The 14,074-nt window shown below is 43.3% G+C and overlaps 1 protein-coding gene across 1 annotated transcript in view; it reads left to right on the top strand.

Annotated features, from left to right (window-relative positions):
- Positions 1-1,751: 1,751 nt before the first annotated feature.
- The window catches only part of ITPK1 (inositol-tetrakisphosphate 1-kinase), a 141,070-nt gene continuing 128,747 nt past the window's right edge, over positions 1,752-14,074 (top strand). Inside the window, exons 1-2 of the mRNA XM_030948771.1 lie at positions 1,752-1,883; positions 2,144-2,322. Coding sequence (XP_030804631.1) covers positions 2,228-2,322 — 95 coding nt within the window. The 5' untranslated portion in view covers positions 1,752-1,883; positions 2,144-2,227. The remainder of the gene's footprint in view (positions 1,884-2,143; positions 2,323-14,074) is intronic.

The following is a 14,074-nucleotide window of genomic DNA, read 5'->3' as shown; positions in this document are numbered from 1 at the left end:
TGCTTCATTTCCACAGGAGTTAGGAATGCACAACACCTCTAAAAACCTGCTCTCCTGCATCTGGAAAAAAGTACATAAATATTTCTGTCTCTGCAGACTGTGTTTTAGATGGTCTGAAGCTGTGATATTTCTAAAAGAAAAAAAATCAGAAATAAATAATTTTGGAAGTTGGCTTCAATAATTTCATATTTCAATATATTGATATTCTATTCTGATACAAATACAAATTTTGAGCTTAATATACTGATACAAATTTTAGTAAAGTCTAAAATAAGTCCAGTGAAATGATAGTTGGAATAAAGCAGTGATATTGGCAAGACAAAACACTTCATAACAAGAAACCCAAGTCAATTTGTTTCAGGATTCTTATATTAATATGATAATGTTTGATAAAGTCTTGTATTTTTGAGTTACAATTTTTTCCAAAATTACTATGCTCCCATAAAATGTTTAAATACCAGTGAAACATTCTGCAACAGGAACCATACTATCAAAATACATTTACTAATTCTAATTACATTAATTAATAAACTGAAAAAATGTGTGAATATGATTAAGATAAAAAGTGTTCTGTAAAATAAAGATTAGAACATAGCAGTGGCAAATAAGATGAAGGAGAAAAAGAAAGATATTTATTCCTCAAAGCAGCCACAAATGGAGAAAAATACTATGATATAAATTTTCAAAAACCATTGGTATGTTTGCAGGTGGTTCCATTCCTTGCCTGTTTTCCAATATACCCTTGGGTCAAGATGACTGCACTGTTCATGTGAGTAATGACAGGAATGTAAAATGCTTTCTACCAACTCCCTAAATCAATTACCCTTTTCATATTTCTTAGGGCTTTCACCCTTTCCTCCACATGGATATATCTACCAGTACTTTTTTTATTTTCCAGTATTCTGCTGAAGTTATAAAACCTCATTTGTTGTGGCACTGTGAGTCAGCAGAACTCGCTGAGCAGTTCCCACTGCACAGGGCTCTAGGGCTGGTTCACAGAAAGCGTCATCACAGAAGCATCATCTGCACCTCAGCTCAGGATTGCAGGTACTGCAATCCAATCTCTCTGTGAAGGACATCGTTATTGTAAAGGCCGTGCTTTCCATTCCTGGAGAGACACAGAAAAATGTTCAGGCTGAAATCGTGATAGTTTCAGATGAAGGGGAAAAACAAAAACGGGGAAATGATACTTTGCTGTGAGACAGCACAGTAATTCAGACTGAAAGATTCTTCCTCTAAAATGAAGCACAGAACAGCTGCCTCAGTATTTAGGGATGCACAATCCAAAAATTAGAATGTCAGTTCATGCTTGCATTGCCTGCCTTCTGCCTCTTGCAAAAATAAAGTTAATTATCAGACAGCTATTATTACAAACTCTGTTTAATCCCTGCAGATACTTGCAAATGCTGGAAGAAGGCTCTGGAGTGAAGACTCATGTTTACGTGGAACATTTTTTCTGTGAAAGATGTACTGACCAAGTACTTTCAAGAGCACCCATAGGAAGTGTAAGTACTGTGTAGAACTGTTCCTCCCTAGGAAACCAAAATCCCTGGGGGCATCCGCGGGCCACGCCCCCGGGCCCCGGCCGGGCCAGGCCCAGAAAGGGGCGCTGTCTCTTTAAGGCGGCGGCGCGCGCGCCCCCTGGCGGCGGCGGAGCGGAGTCCGGGGGGCGGGCGCGGCCCCGCGGTGCTGCGGCGGGGCGGGAGCGTCCCGGTGCCGCCCCGCGAGGTGGGTGGGAGCGGAGCGGAGGGGACGGCCCGGAGGAGGAGGAAGTGGAGGCGGCTGTGAATAGCGGGCAAATGGGGAGCTGAGCAGTTGCAGCAGCAGCAGCAGCGCCGCGGCCGCGCAGCAGCAGCAGCAGCAGCGGCGGCGGCGGCGGCGGGGTCCGTGCGTGCGGGCGTGCCGCGGGGCGGGCGGCAGCGGCGGTGTTCCTGCTCGGCTGGGCGCTCTGGGGCTGGTGCGGGGGGCGGCTTCTCTGTGCCTCGGCGAGCTGCCCGCCGGTGCGGGGAAGGGCCTGTCGGGGCTGCCCGCCTGCCGGGGGCTGCCCCTGGCGCGGCTCGGCTCGGCGGTTCAGCGGGGCGGGCGGGGAGCAGCGGCCGCCGCGGGGAACCGGCTGATCCTCCTTTCTCCGCTTCTCTTCCAGCCGTCGTTTGGCAGGCGCCGAGTGCGAGCGGCAGCCGCGCTGCCCCGCCGCCCCGGACTGGTCGCCTGCTCGCGGGGCGGCACCATGCAGACCTTCCTGAAGGGGAAGCGGGTGGGATACTGGCTGAGCGAGAAGAAGATCAGGAAACTGAATTTCCAGGCCTTCGCCGAGTTGTGCCGGTAAGGAGGCGGCCCTCGCCGCGGGGAGCGCCGGGGCGGCCCCGGGATGAGGCTGGGGACACTCCGTGGTCGGCCGTGGTCCGCGCCGCCCTCGGGCGTACCGCACTCGCTGCGTGGCTCCGCGGAGCCGCCTCTGCCCGCCGGGACCGGGGCCGCAGCGCTTGCGGTGCCCCGGGCACCCCGCCCCGCTGCCGCCGGGCCGGGCTAAGCGCTCCTGCTTCCCGCTCACCTGGGCGCTGCCGGGCGCTCCAGGGAAACACTATCCGGCATGGTGCAGCGTCCCCGTGGGTGTGCCAGGGCCCGGCACAGCACCGCCTTACTGCCCGCCTGGGTACATTCCTGCCCTCTGCTTCTAGAGAGGTCTCTGGTATTCCCGCTGAAATAGGGCAATTTGGGGTCTTTGCGGACCTGCTTCCAACGAGTTATTATTAGAAAGAGTCAAACGTTTGGGAAGAACTTTCCTTCAAGTTCTGTGAAAGCACATAAAATTAGGGTCTGCAAACCCATGAGTAAGCTTGTATTCATTTGGGATGTGAATGAGACATCTGGAGATGGTATAACTGTCCGAGTTATGCATCTATTTTGTGCTGTCCCAGAGGTAAAGGTTAGTTTGATAAGCTGTAATTAGACTTTATCTGAATAGCTTAGAGGATAATTTTTGCAGTATATTACACAATTTTATTATTTAATTGGGAGTTTAAACTCCATGTGTGGGTCCAAGGTCTTGTGACACATGCATTACAGCTACGGGTGCTGAATTTTTATTACTTCATTCTAATACTATGTTTATAACAAGGAGACTAAATCAGTTTTGATAATTGAAGAATATGCTGCAAACCTTACAGAATATATTGTATGAGACTTCAAATACACTTTATTTAAAACATGTCATGCTAAAAGCACCAGTCCCTGTGAAATTTCTGTTGACGGCACTTGCTTCTTTCTGTGAAGATGAAGGACGCAGAGCAGAAAACTGCTTCAAGAAAGCGACAAACTTTTACATCCGTTTTTGTATTTGGCATTCTGTATTCCCTCTGTCAAACTTCAGCAAAACTTACTACACTTTTTTAAAGTATAGAAAGGGCCACAAGTTCTGGTTTAATGTCTAATTTATGGGGTTCTCCAAGCAAAATTCTTGTCTATGAATAATGCTAAATTTTGCCCTTGTATGAGGTTTTAGGTTAGTTTCGTGGTGCTCAAAAATACACTTTTACCTCTATTAGGCACACAAAAAGTTTTTTAGGGCCTTGAGATATGATATAGGCTGTTTTTCATGCCTGGAAACCATAGTGAATCTCAGAAAATCCATTAAAAACTTCTTGGTATTATGTTCTGTACATTGTTATATTTAGCAATCTCCAAAAGAGACTTTTTCTCCTCCGTTATCCTTGTTTCTCTTTTTGACTAAGTGCTTTGCTTCCTTTCTCTCTACCTTAGAAATTCCTTACACTTGTGTTACGAAACGTGGATCTACAATTTCTTTGTGTACTGTACAAACTTTCTTAATAGTTTTGGGTCATTATGCTGCTATGAAAATTGACCCCAAAGTGTCTCTCTTGCTACACTTTACTAATTTCTTGGTGCAAATTAGGCTACCTCATCCTGTACAGGCTAAGCTCAATTTGAATAGCATTTACAGACACTGGATGGAGATGGCTGTTCATACATGCTTTGATACTTTTAGAAGCATTATTAGCATTTCTGTACAAGCAGAGATAAATGTTTGGTTTAAGTATCAGTACAGTCATTGGACCACATTCTGCTGATATCTTGGATGCTCTGTTTTCATTCCTAGCGACTTCTACTGACACCAAAGGGAAGATGCATTCATTTAGGCAAAGATTTCAAGTATTTTATGGATAATATCTACTTGATAACTTGTGTGTTTGTAAGCTTTTTTTTGCTGTATAAGAAGTCATGCCAAGCTTAACATACATCTTACTAGAAATCTTGTGTATGATAAAAAACAAGACAAGCATTCTCATTCCTGTACAGTGATTCATGTGTTAGAGTGGACTATATATCTGTCTGTCTACTCTATGTGCTTTATGGTGACTGCTACTTGGAATTTATTTGCCTGTTGCCTAGGGATATACTTTCTGGATGACTACAAAGTTCAGATTTGTTTGTAAGAGTTTGTAATGAAGCAGTTATATAGTCCAGGAAAGTAAGAGGAGCCTCCTCATGAACTCATGAAGTATGCTGGGTTTAAATCAGGGGAATTATTAGGATAGGGAGAATCTTTATTTCTTTACAGTTAGCCAGGGCAGCCACTTCTTGTGCAAAGCACTGACATCCTAAAGAGGCATGGACAGACATTTCAAAATCTGTTCAAAGCATTGTCTGAGAGACAGGCTCTAAGGGCTAGACTGCTTTCTTGAGCGTGGCTCCAGGTTTTAAGTTAGATTGTCTGAGCTGAGATGAGACACTAGCCAGGGTGAGTGGACCAGAAGCTTTGGGCAGTCATGGCTTCAGCTTGCTGCTCCACAAATATTGGGTGGGAACCTTAAATACTTTCGTCATGTTTGTATCCATCTTGAAACTTTCTGTATAACTGACAGGAGAGCTGTTCTGCTTGAACACGGTGTCTTGGGACTTTTGCCTAATCTTTTTATCCACAAGGGAATCTTCCTCTTACCAAAGGTGTTTGAGTTCACCTGCATGTTTGGTCCTCACTGTGACAGACTAGATATGTCCTACTTGAGCTGATTTGTGGAGATAAAGGTAGTGCCTGTGGTTGTATCTACTTTCATATTTATAGCCCAGACCAGTGATCCCAAATTGTTGAGTTACACCCCAGTGCAGACCTTAATGCTTCTACATCTCCTTGGGAGTTCTGAGCAGAGTGATGAGCCAAAAGGCAGTGTGTTTTCACAGGCCTGTTGCAGAGAATCAGTGATTTCTGAATAGTGCCATAAGAGCTGTTGACCTGGAGGCTAGACCACTTGGCCTGTCACCTGGGAAGCCTGGTTTCAAGCCTGTATCTGGTGTCCCTCAAGGGAGACTGAAGATCGGCCAAGCTCACTCTGATCCTCTGGCTGAACCTGCCACTGTGTATAGAGAGGGATGTGACTTTGCTCCCCAGTGCCAGGTTAGTCATTCTCCCTGCTATATCTGAAGCACTGTGGCAAAGGCATTCCTTTGGGATGAGGTGTGTCCTCAGTTCTAGTCTGTTTCCTGAGGTGGTTTTTGGTTTTTCCCAGCAGCTCTTCTCTGTATAAGCTGCTTTGTAAGCTGACATTGGAGCAAGACTTCTATGTTCTGTTCCACGCATCAGTACAGTTTCAGTGGTGAGAAGAGAGTTTCTGTCTCAGCCTTTCTGATATGAAGGCATTCCTGTTTGAGTTGTGATACAGGGTTGAGCTCTTTTGTGTGGTACATGTTGGAACTTGGTACATGTTTCATATACTGTCAGGTAATTTATTACTATTGCCATGTTGTCCTGTGCTTTTAGTAAAGCTGCTAGAACACCGTGCTTTGTGTTGCATTTGGAATTGTGTGCATTCCAGCATACATGCTGCAGCTGCTGTTCCCTGAGTGTAGGGTCCTTGTGGGACTGCAGCATGCAAATGTCTGGTTGGTGCATCTCAAATGGACTTTCTTCTGAACCTTTATGTTCTGCTCCTCTAAGATGGCACAGTCTGAGACTTCAGGTTGCTGTCTGTTGTCAAAATATGGAGTAGCTATGCCCTGCTGAAAAGTAAAGCAAGGTTTCTAGGCATTCCTAACAGAGAATTTAAGAGCCTGTGATATAAGTGTGCAGCTGTGATGTTGTCATGTTTCTCTGCTGCTGCTGAAAAGAATAGTTCCTCCTTTCTCTAGCTGCTTGGTCTCATCTTCTGTCTCAAGCTGGGTTTAATGGTTATGCAGTTGGCAAAGGCTCTCAATCCAATCAGTTCCATGCTCACGTTGACCTTGGAATGGCTGTCACTGTGCAGGTGCATGAACGCTAATGTGAGGTTAGGGAAATGGAGATGCCACATTCCATTACAGAGATGGGAGAGCTGTTGTGTGAGTGTCAGATGGTGGTAAGGACTCTTGGATGCCCATGACATCATTTTGTAAAATATGCCTGCTGCTGGGTCTCTGTGGACATTGTGAATGAAAAGACTCCTGTTTGTGCCATATGAGGAGTGTCATATATGTGTAAAAATGCATAGATCTACTCAGCAAATGAGTTGTGTTTGTTTGGCACCAGTTAAGATTAGTGAGGTGCAGCCATTTACAAATGTTTCTTTGCTCTGTAAAAGCCTCCATTTCCTTGGCAGTCGTGCTGCTTGTCAGCTGTTACTCTGGGCTCTTCTGGGAGCTCTGGAGATATGAGGCAGTAAGGTCACGGCAATATGAATAAGTTATAGTGATGTGAAGTGAAATACACTTCACCCAAGAGGAGACAATTTAAAGTCACCCAATTCTAAATGATAAGCTACTTCTCAGTTATTTTGGACCAAGGCATTCACCAGTGCAGCTTGTAAGTTTGCATGGTAATGTGGTAGCTTTTCTGTGTATCTATATACATAAAAAGTCAGAATTTTATTTTAATGGCATGTAGAAGACATAGAAAAGGAGTTGAAAAGTTGCCTGAAGATGTAATTTGTGTCATAATAAATCCCACAATTTGACTGAGAAGAACTGTGCTTGTACACTCTAATGACCAGATTATTTATGTTAGGATTTTATTCTGCTGTGGATTTTGTTGCTGTTATTGATTTTTTCATAAAACAGGGTAAGCATCTGGGAGGAGGAAGTTCCTCGGGAAATGATAGACATGCTGAGAAACTCTGCCCACAGAAGGCAGTAGAAGCAGGCTGATTGAGTTATGCCTTTTAGTAAAGACCAGTTGTCTTGGTTTTTAGTGAGCAAGCCAAATTGTCATCTTCCCTCCTTGTGAGATCATCCATGGCAAACTGATAGCATCCCCTGACATGCAGGAAACTGAGCTGTTTGGGTCCAGTTTGGATTTCCAGGTGCTATGCACTGGTGAAGACTCTCGAAACTTTAGGCCATGTTCTTGAATTGTAGCCTGTATCAGTTCAGCAGGCCTGGGATTTAGCACAGAATTTTGGGTATGTAGCTCTAACAGTGCATCTGTCACTGTGCTGAAGACAATTTGCTTATGATAGGTCACTGTGGTGTGTTGCTTTGTTGGGCTTTTTTCATTGAGTTGTGATGAAGCTATTTTGAGGCTGATACCAGGTCAATCTGCTGAACATAGCAACCAATGATTTTTTTTCCTACCAAAATATTAGTATGCCTGATATAAATTTCCGTGTGGCTTGAACTTGTTTGGGTCCTTTTTCCTTGTCTTTAGGCTAAACTGATTCTTCAGCTTCTATCAATTTAATTTTTGTGACATAGTTAAGTCTTATTTTAGCACATGAGAAATCACACTATGTAGTAATCTACCATAAAATAGTAAGCACTGTTGTCAGTGCTGTAGATCTGTATGGTTGTCTTTTTCTCTTCTAAACTTGATTTGTGGTCCCTCGTGTGCCATGACCTGTGCACAAGAACCTAAACATGAATTTTAAGACAGATTTAAGAATAATGTTGGTTTGAGGGTATTAAATTAATCTGTTTCTTTATATAGCAGGCAGGAAGTATATTACATATTTTTTCCAGGAAGAACTCAGGGGATTTTCTTTAACCCCAATTCCCCACAAAAAACCCTAAATACTACTTTTGTTGAATATCTGGCTTGTGCCAGTTAGCTTTTACAACCTTAAAATCCATAAAAATAAAACGTATGTGTGTTGATCAATAGCTCCCATTGTTGGTTGTGTTAGTCTGAAATTCTATATCATGAGAAGTAACTGGGGGCTAGATGGGTGGGTAAGTTTCTTTGACATCAATTCTTAGCAAAGACAACTGGACTAATGGTAGATATTATATTAAGCCATGAGAAAGTGTTGAACATAGTAGCAAAGAAGGGTGTATTTCTTGGAAGAGATGCTTACTCTATTTCTGGGTTCCTGCTCCTTCTTGCTGTAATGCATAGAGACTTCACATTCCAGAAGAGCTGGATATGTGTGCATTTTCTTAATCTCTGAGAGCACCTACTGACAGGCATTCTTCTCACACAAAGCTTACGGTGTTATGCTTGCAGAAACATTTCATGGGAACACAGCGCAGCTGCTGGACAACACAAGTGGCTGTAACAATCACCCTTTCATAGCAACTCAGTTTTGTGGTCTAGCAATCATTTACCTCAGGTTCAGGAAGTTTGTGTGTTCCTTATGGCACATCCCGTCACCACAACCTGTTGGAACTGATATGCAGCAGGGAACAATAATAAGCCTGGTCAGGTGACATCTTTTCTGAGAAAGATCTGCGTTCTTTTTCAGATCACAGGCTGAATACAAATTGACAGTGTTGCCAAAAAAAAGCCCTAAAAACTCAAGCAAATGTCATCTTGGGGTACATGAGTTGGAACAGAGCCTGCAAGGCACATGAAGTAATGTGTCCATTCTGCACAGCCCTGATAACGCTGCCTCACCTACTGCCATTGGTCTAGGGCATGGCATTTCAGAGAAAAGGGCAGTCAGCTGGGAAGTGCCCTAAAGAGAGCAGAATCCTAATGCCCTAAAGTGAGAAGAATCGGAGGTTTTGTAAATACAGTGTATTGTACTGTGCTGTTCAGCACAAAGAAGAGGCTGGAGATCATCTTTACTGTGAAAAGCTGTTGTAGGAAAGAAAAAACACCAACACATGCTCCCCCCTCTTCTGCCAAGCATATTCCCCAGTTCTGTTTTAGGTAGAAGAAAAAGTAGTGGCCTTCCACTGTGCCCAGGAGGGATGATGGGTAAGTGAAAAAGACAGTATAATTGTGCAGGTAGGTAGTGGAGTTGTTTTTCTTGAGACCTCTGCAACCCCCTTGGACAAATATGCTGGGAATGATACAGGTGCTGTTTCAGAGCAGAGATGTTGACCTCTCCTGAGGTCAGTGCTGGTTTGGTTCAATCTCTAATAGTGCAGAAGGTACCTTAGAAACCATTCTTGTGTGCATTAAGTAGCCTGAAGTCAATTTATTATTTTGGGAGTCATGACTTGGGAGGTCTAAGCACCCATCTAAATGCGTGCAGATGTCTTGAATATAGAGGCTCAGTGTGAGTAGGGTGTCAGAGATGCCAGAAGATGTTTCCTCTGCCTTAATGTGCTGCACCTGGGAATTGATAGCATATCTCCTGATACTGACCGGATAAAGTGCTGTTCATCGCTATTGGTGCGATGACTTTTCTTGAACGTGTTCCAAAGAGAGGAGGAAGAAGTGCATGTGAAACACACTGAAATAAGTGTGATAATAGATAAAATACGCACCTGGGCTGGTCACATCTGTGGCACAGTGTTGTAGAACAAACCCTCTCTTGTCTGATATTCTTCCGTTTTCTCATTTTTGGGTTCAGTGTTCAGTCCTTGAAACAATGGCTTGTTTTGTACTGATGGAATTTAACTCTGCTCAAAAGGAGTTATGTGCTTTATATGATCCAGGCAGAAGCTGCTGATACTTCCATACTGTCCAAATACTACAGAAATGCTAGTTAGTGTTCTGTCTGTCTGCAGCAAGAAATCCTGTTTGGAAGACAACTATTGCTTTTTAGGAATGGCTTTCAAAATGACTGAGTTTCACTGAAGGAGGTGTCCTTTATTTCCAAGCAGAATATTTCTACTTGTAGTTCTTTCCTCCCAGCTTCAGTGCTTGGGCTAATTTGACTGGGGTGTGATTGCCACTCATGTCAAATAATTCCTGTGAATTGGGAACCAAAGCACAAGTCTGCTCCTTCCCCCAGTCAGAGTATGACCTATGCAGGCAGTAGGATGTACACACATTGAGAGGTTTCTCTGATCTGTTGAGTGGAGAAAATCATGTTTCCAGATCTAATGGCACTTCTAGGAAAGTAATTGGCAGAGTCAGGCACAGGACTTGGAGGCAGGTTCAGTTCATGTTGAGCTGTTTAATCTTCTCCCCTCTGATGCCAGTTAGTGAAGATTTGTAATATGTCTTGTCTCATATTGCTGAGTCAATTTTCCTTGCTTGGAAAAATTTGAAGTTGATCCTTTCTTCTCAGAAACAGGCTTATTTTTGTTCTTCATCGTATCCCTCACAGACCATTCTTCCTTCTCGTCAAAAAGGCATCTTTGGTTCTTTCCCTCTGTTACACACTGGCTCTGCATGTCTGGTCTGGGTCCTGAGGCACTACCTCGTGAAACTGAATTCTCCGTAGTGCCACTGGCAGAGGAGGAAAAAAAAGAGTGAATGAGACATGTCTGTAGCAAAATACAGAATACTAAATCTTGAGCTGTGAAGTCATGATGGTCCTGCCTGTTGTTCTGAAGCCCCATGGTTGTCTCATCAGACTACACCACAAACATTCATGGATACTGAGTGTCCCTCCTCAGAGAGCAGTAATGCGCTAAAAATCAGTGTTTCAGTAGACCCATTTTGAGTTGAATGTTTTGGCCACAAGCAACATAGATGTCCTTTTCTGAAATCTATGTGTTTTAACATGCTGGTGATTCTTTGTACTTTCTGTAATTTTCTCCCTGGTGTTAGATATGGATAAATACATGTAATACTGCAATGTACTTTGTTACAGCAGGAAGAAATAGTTCAGAGGATTCTCTGGAAAGCAGACCTTTGGCACTGTGTGTTGTAGGGCTTGGTGATGACTCTTGCTGCCTAACCTTGATAAAGTTATCTTCTTGTTGGGGTTGGGGCAACTGGTTAATAGCTGATAGAACAAGTGATGTCTGGAGTGATTAATGGTGCTGGAAGGAAATGATACCATAAATGTTCACTTACAAAATGCCACGCCTAACCTGTTGGCAGCCACAGTGCTGCAGTCCTTTCTCCCTGCCATTCTGAAATGACTTTTGTCATTTGGTTAAAAAAATTGGTGGGATGACTAGGCTTGTTCCTTATCTTGTCACCCTGCTTTCCCTACAAGGATGATAAGTGTCATCATTTGTACCAGTGGGCTGGGAAATACTGCCTGCTTCAGCAGTATGGTATGTTTTAGTGAGTTCAGCAGTGACCACTGAAACCCAATAGGGCATGTATGTTTCAAGGAGAAACTTGGTTATTTCCTTGTAGTTAAAATATAGTCCACAGAGATGGACTTAATACAGAACCCTGTTGTTCTTTAGCTCTGCGTGTCGTGCAGCTGCGTGTAGATGCCGCTTTGTTCAGGAACATGCTGTTCCTTTGGTTACAAAATCTCATCTCTGTTTTGGGGAATTTACAGGCTGAGGATCCAGCACCCTGTGCCTGCTGTCCCTGGAGTGTGGTACCAGTGCAGATGGAATGGGCTCTCCTTGCTGCAGTTTGAAGGATGAGAGGGTGGTGGCATTAATGGCGAGGGTATTTCCACCCAAGTTCATTGATGTGTTTTGCTTTGTAGCAGCGGCTGTAATTGCTTGGAGCTGTTTGGGGTGACAGGCCAGCTGAAGAGTGTGAGCACAGCCAAACAGACCTGTACTCAGCCAGCCAGGACCTGAAGGCATAGTTACAGCAGATGCTTAGGGAAAGTGTGAGGCACAGAGCAAATGTGTTCACCTTCCCCTTGGCAGACCCTCTTCTGTCAGTCACTTTTAGAGACTTTGGTGGCAGCAATTGCGTCTATGGTACCACATTTAGTTGCCACAGAAGGATCTGCTCTATGTGAACCTTTTAATGCATTTTTGAACTCACTTTGATTTCTGCCACCACAGGAACATAGAGAAGCTATTGGCATTTGTTGGCAGCTCTCTAGTTTGGCCGTGAGTAGAAACATAAGCAAATACAAAGCTGAATTTGCTGTGATGTTGGGTTGGTTTTTTTTTTTTTTTGGGTTTTGGTTTTGTGTGTTTGTTTTTTAAGTCTGTAAAAGAGTAGGTATTACTTATTTTTTAAGTGTGCGTGTTGGTATTCACTTTACAAAAACAACCTGGCTCTTGGCTAATTAAAAAAAAAATCAGTCAAGTTGTCTTGCAAAGTTCAGATTGCAAAAGTTCTTCCCCAAAAAGAAAACACTTTCCTGCTAAAAATAAAAAAGCTTCTAGAAGAGGGAGGAGGAACTAAGATTTGGTTCAGTTTAGAATCCATCTTCTAACTTAATCTAGTGCATGGTCATCTGTGACTTGAAACCAACAGTGGAGGGGTTTGTGGAACCTAAAAGCCCCTTGTAACTGAAGATAGAAGAGTGTCCAGATCCTCATTTGCTGCCTGATGAGGTTAAATGCTAACATAGCAGAGGGGCACTCTCAGAAAGTGAAGCACTGTATTAGTACTGCAATAGTAACAGAAGCCCTGTCTTTTCTAGCATTTATGCCAATTGTGAAATTAATTTTTTTAATAAAATCTGCACCTGACTTTGATCATATATTGAGAGCATCAAGTTTTTCTGGTCTTCCTGTTGATTTTTTCAGCTAAAATTGCCTTTCTCTGGTCTCAAGTATGACTTTAAGAGTTGCTTCAACTCTGCATTCTTTCACCCTGTTACCTAAAATGGAATTTTCTTTGCCAGTCAGTCTTTAAGCACAGATGTGCATGCCTCCAGCCCAGCCTCATGGTTTTAGAGTTACTGTGCTGTCTGGGACAGGTATATGCTGATAATGTGTTGAGTCATGGTGTTTCCAGCATGTGTAGCTTTAACATAAGTGTCCTTTGAGATAGGCTGGGTAAACTGTGTTATCAGAGGCTCTGTACAAGGCACCCTGGCATGACAGAGCTGTGTGTGAAGCTCAGCATTCAGATACACTTGCTAGTTGGAAGGGTGGGAAGAGAAGGGTAGAGGGAGCTTGTTCTGAGGTTGCCTGTGGTGCTGCTCTTGTTTTGTTGACAAAGAGGGAGCTTAATTCACTGGAGCTGTCAATCTGGTAGTTTTCAGGCCTTGAAAGAAAACTCCTGTAAAACTGTGTGTAAGAGGGAGGAAAGAGAAAAAGAAATAAGCAAGACTACTATTTTGATGAAAGATTAACGATATAAAAATCCCCCCACCATTGTAGTTGCTGACCTCTGCACTGTATCTAGTAGAAAAGGGGAAAGCATAAGAGTAAAAGGGAAGCATTATTGCTGGCATATTGGGTTGGAGCACTGTGTGCTGGGGAAAAAGTACGTGATGATAGAATTGAACAGCACCCTTTGTCCCTTGGTAGAAGTTTTATTTTTCAGAACCGTATAAAGCTCGTTTAATCTGTGGAGAAAAATACTTTGTGCTACACCTTTAGTTGTTGCTGGTTGTGTTAACTGCAAGGGGGAACTGGGGCTATAGGAGGAGAAAAGAGCTATTTGCAAGTGAACTGGATGGGGTTATATTTTTTGACTTTGTGGCTTGATGTTTTGGTGTAACCTTTCTTTCTGCCTCAAGAAATAGATCAAAGTCCAGGGACTTTGTCCAACTTGAAGGGAATTTTGAAAAGAGCATGTCTTTTTTGACGTTTTTCCTGAACCGAAATTTTAACGCACTTTAAATGCGAAGTACCAGTTTGCTATTAGATAGGGGGTTGAAACTTCATTTTGTTTTTCTTTCTCTTTCTAATGCTATTTTAGGCCCTCAGTTTGCAGCATCTGGGAGGATGTGTGCTTCAAATTTTGGTTTCTGTTTTTTTGGGGTTTTTTTCTATGATTCAGTAGACTGAAAAATCTTTGGTCACAGGCATCCACCAGTCTAAATTACTTTTGTTTGGGGCTAGCTTAGTTTCAGGAACTCTCCAGCTAGTTTTCTTTCTGATTCCTTTTTTAGTGCAATGTGACTAGCATTACTCTTTATGTATG

Source organism: Camarhynchus parvulus, chromosome 5, assembly GCF_901933205.1.
Source record: "Camarhynchus parvulus chromosome 5, STF_HiC, whole genome shotgun sequence".
NCBI lineage: Eukaryota > Metazoa > Chordata > Aves > Passeriformes > Thraupidae > Camarhynchus > Camarhynchus parvulus.
This window is presented reverse-complemented; position numbering and strand designations above follow the sequence as displayed.